Below are 4,095 nucleotides of genomic sequence, written 5' to 3'. Positions count from 1 at the left end.
AGGCGCAGGGCGTGCCCATCCCCGCCTCAGGCTTCTGAAGGATCACCTTGGCCCGCCGCCTGGAAACGCCATCCCGGGCCGCGCAGCCCCCGGGCCCCACCCGCGCCCTTTGGCCTGACCGCCCCCACCCACCGAGTGGGCCCCGCCTCCTGGACTAACCCTCCGGGCCCGGCTGGGCTGCCCTCTCCCACCTGCCTGTCCACCCGCGCCTGGGGCTGTCCGCGTCCACCCTCAGACCCCGGGCCCAGGGGGCACAGGCCTCCCCTCCCCCAAGGGAGCTCTTTCGGGTCCCCTCCTGCCGCCTCACCGTCTCTCCAAGCTCAGGAGGCTCCAGGAGCAGCTGCGGCTCTCAACTGGGCCCTCCATGGCCACCCACAGAGAAGGGATTTGTGGACAATACTGGGCAGCTCCCGCAACAGCAGAACTGGAGAAGCGTCCAGAGAGTGGTCACACTGGCCTCCTGCTGCCCTTCCCTCCACGAAGGGCCAGCCTGCGAGGACTTCCAGAGCCCGTGCCCAGGCAGCGGGAGGCTGGGGACGCAGAGGGCTGCCAGGTGGACGCGGCCGGCGGAGGCTTCCCCCACAGTGAGCGGCCTCAGGAAGGGGCCCTGTGCAGTGGCTGCTTCGCGGGGGCCGTGATGAAAGCGGGGAGCTGCGGCAGAGCTGGGGTGCGACACCCACAGAGCTGCCTGCCTCCGGTGTCCTGGCCAGCAAAGACGTGGCCCCTTTGGAAATTCTGGCCCTCACGGCTGAGGCCCTGACCCGGCCGAGAGCACAGGACTCAGGCAGTGGGGACGGGGCGGGAACAGGGCCGCGCCGCTGGACAGGTGGTGCCCGCGTGTGCGTCCAGGGGTAGCGGTGGGGCCTGGGCAGCGCTGGCTGCCCCCTAGGGCGCCTGCCGGGGGAGGAGGGGTCGTCTGGAAAGAAGCTGAGACCCCGGAAGACGGGGAAGAATAAAGTCGTGTGCACCATCCACCGCATTTTGCTGCTTTGCACTAAGAAACGCTGATACCCCTCAACCTTCACCTCCGAAAGGGAGAACGGGGTGCTCGGCTTCACGCCGTGGCCCTCGCGCAGGGAGCTGTGCTCAGCCCCACTTTAGTGTCCCCGGCTCACCTGCCTGGGGCCTCACTCGGAGGAGTGTGGGAGGGCCCCCCACCGGTGGGGGGCGGTGAGCGAGAGGGCGCCCCCTCCCGAGCGGGGTCCGCACAGGGCCAGCGGCATACTCACGGCCCTCTCCTCACCATGCTGGACACGGCGGTGGCGGCTGTTTCCTGGGCGCGCTCCTCGCTGGCAGGGGCTGGCGCTCCCCGAAGGGTGGCGCCGAGGGGCCTGCCTGCCTTTGGCTGCCGTCATCGTGGGCCATCTTCTTCCTGCCCCATGGCCCTGCCCCCCGGGGCCCCCCCGTGTGGCGCTCAGACCCTCCCTCTGCTCTGGCAGTGGAGTCCTCTAGTGTGATGAGCACGTGGGCAACCTCGTGAGAGCCCTGTGGGCTGCTGTGGGTGCAGGCACGGGGCAGGGCGACTGGCCGGCCTGCGGGAGCAGCCAGCTGCCCTGCAAATTCCCGGTGCCAGCAGTTACCCCTGTCCCTTGGGAGGCCAGCCCCCACTTCCCTGGGCAGTGCAGCCGGCCACTGGGGTGCAGCCCATGGGTGCGTGTGTCCCAGGCGCCATCCCAGAGCCAGGGCCCATCTAGAGGACAGTGGGAACAGGTTCCAGGGATGTGGCTGTGCCCCAAGCCAGGCCCAGTCTCCCCCACTAGGGCAATGCAGGCGCTCACAGCCCACCGGCCGGGTCACACCAGCCCAGGGGAGACGGCTGCGTGGCCAGGGGCTCCACCTGCACCCCGCCTGGCCACGCAGGGCTGGCCCCTCCTTGGACAGGGGCAGAGCATGGACGGGCTCTGCGGGGAGTGGGGCCACCTACCTGGTGCCCATCAGCTCCTCCTGCTCCCCGTCCTCCTCCCCAACTTTCCATGTAGCAAGAATGGCCAGTGAGACAGGAGTGCAGGCCAGCGGGGAATGGCCAGGAAGGCCTCTTGGTCCTTCCTCATCCCCACCCTGGCCTAATCTCCTGGGTCCTGCCAAGAACAGGGAAATGCCGGGGACCCCAGGGTCGCTGGGGTCAGTCTCAGCTGTGGAGCCACAGTGCCACTGCGGCCAGAGCCCCCCGGGCAGGACTCGCTGCCCCAGCAGTGTGTCTCGGTGGACCACCCGCTCTGCTCCCACTCTGTCTCTGGGGACCCCCTCACCCCCACATCTCTGGCCCGCACCCAGGCTCTTGCGTGAATAAATAAATCTCAAAAGAAAAAGAACAGGCCGAGAGGCGGGGCGCCGGCGGGCGGGGCCTCTGACGACGCCATGTTGCGTGTCCAAGGTTTCGCCACTCGAAGCAAAAGTGGGGGGCTGGTCGGGACGCCCGCCAGTGCCTGCCCCCCAATGCGTGCAGCTGTCCTTCAGCGTGGGAGCGGGGTCTGGCCTCCCGAGCCCCCTACCCGAGCCTCTCGCCGCGCGGCGGGCACCCTGGGCGTGTGTGGGCCCCTGGTGAGCACGTCTCACTTTAGGGTCACCGAGGCCGGGGTCCGTGCCACAGGCGGGGTGCTGCTGGCACAGCGGGGGCCTCTGGGGGGCGAACGCCGCGGCCTGGCACTGAGCCGCTGGGGGAGCGGCAGGCGGGCGGCACCCGCTGCGGGACCCGCTGCCCATCCTCTCGGCGGAGGGGGTGCGTGTGCAGGGCAGTGACCGGGGGCCGGGTCCAGGCAGGACGCCACCCTCAGCGGAAGAGCTGCAGCTGGACTCGGCTCTCCTGCAGCCTGCCGCGACCACGCACACCCCGCCCTCCCCGCAGACGAGACGGACGCTGAGAGCGGGGAGCGGGGCCCCTCGCTTCCGGTGTCGGCTGGCGGTGCTGACCTGCGACCCCTGCAGCAAGGAGGCCTGCTTCAGGTGGACGGCCACGCCTCGCTCGGCTTCCGCTGTCCACCTGCCCGCCCGCTGTGGCCAGCAGGCAGGTGCTGACGGCTGCTGGGGGCCCGGAGACAGCAGGGACCCCGTCGCACCGCACAGCGCTCGGGCTGGCAGGAGCCGTCAACAGGAAAGCGGGGCCCGCCCGCAGGCCGCACGGCGCTGGCCATGCCCTGGGGAGCCGCAGCCGAGACGGGCAGCGGGGTGTTGGGTAAAGGTGTGCCCTGGTCCCCTGGGACCGTATGTGGAAGCCACCAGCCCTGGCGCCCCACTGGCGGGTCACATCAGGGGCCCAGCCTCTGCTCCGGGTTCCTCACCCCCCGGGCCGCGGGCAGCAGGCCCGCCGGGCGCTGTCCCCTGGCCCAGCTCCACCTGGCCCTCCCAGGGACGGCGGCCCCCTCCTGGAGGAGGGCCCAGCCAGAGCCTGGCCGCCGAGCCCGGAGGAGCGTGGCCCCCCGGAGGGCCTGGCGGCGTCCTCTGGAGACACGGCGGCCGGCACTCGGGCCTCCCCCTCAGCTGGTGCCTCTGCCCGGCCCACGTCTCAGGTGCCCGGGGGGGGGGGCTGGACGCCCCAGGGTAGACGATGGGCTGCTCGTGCAGGGCTGCTCACCAGGGCCATTTTGCCCAGCCCTCTGGTCAGAGGGGCCGCCCGCAGGAGTGGGCCAGCCTGGCCGGCCTCCGCAGCCAAGTAGCCACAGGCGGTACTCTGCTTCCCAGCCCCTCCCCCACGGCCGTGGCTGCGGCAGGTCAGCCGCTGGAGGGTCAGCCGCTGGAGGACACTGGGGCCTGCGCGCAGGGACAGCTCGCCGCCGCCGGCCCAGGACTGCCCGCCGGGCCCCCATCAGTAGGCGCTGAGAGCACAGCTTCCTGGGCTGGGGCCCTAAGGACGGCTGGGCCTCGTCTGAAGACGCTTCCAGGGCCCTGGAGGCGCCTGAGAAGCCCCCCGGCCCTCCTGCTGTCCAGGGCCGGCCAGGGCCGCTGCGGGGGAGGGCGGTGGGGGCCGCGGGGGCTGGCACTTGCCGGTCTGAAGGTCAAGGATGAAGCCTGGCGGCTGATGCCACCCGACCCGCAACCTGTAGCGGGAGCGCGGCCCGCGGGGCCCAGGCCCGAGCCCCTGGGCGGTCGGCTGCGGGC

The 4,095-nt window shown here is 71.6% G+C and overlaps 1 protein-coding gene across 1 annotated transcript in view; it reads left to right on the top strand.

Moving 5' to 3' along the window:
* The window catches only part of BRSK2 (BR serine/threonine kinase 2), a 45,629-nt gene extending 41,820 nt beyond the window's left edge, over positions 1–3,809 (top strand). The window contains exons 14-16 of the mRNA XM_012734335.1: positions 2,846–3,008; positions 3,347–3,506; positions 3,708–3,809. Coding sequence (XP_012589789.1) covers positions 2,846–3,008; positions 3,347–3,506; positions 3,708–3,809 — 425 coding nt within the window. The remainder of the gene's footprint in view (positions 1–2,845; positions 3,009–3,346; positions 3,507–3,707) is intronic.
* Positions 3,810–4,095: the final 286 nt, after the last annotated feature.

This window comes from Condylura cristata, unplaced genomic scaffold (genome assembly GCF_000260355.1).
Source record: "Condylura cristata isolate star-nosed mole 26May11 unplaced genomic scaffold, ConCri1.0 scaffold00054, whole genome shotgun sequence".
In the NCBI taxonomy this organism is placed as follows: Eukaryota; Metazoa; Chordata; class Mammalia; order Eulipotyphla; family Talpidae; genus Condylura; species Condylura cristata.
The sequence above is the reverse complement of the archived record's forward strand: the minus strand, read 5'-3'. Positions and strand labels throughout refer to the sequence as shown.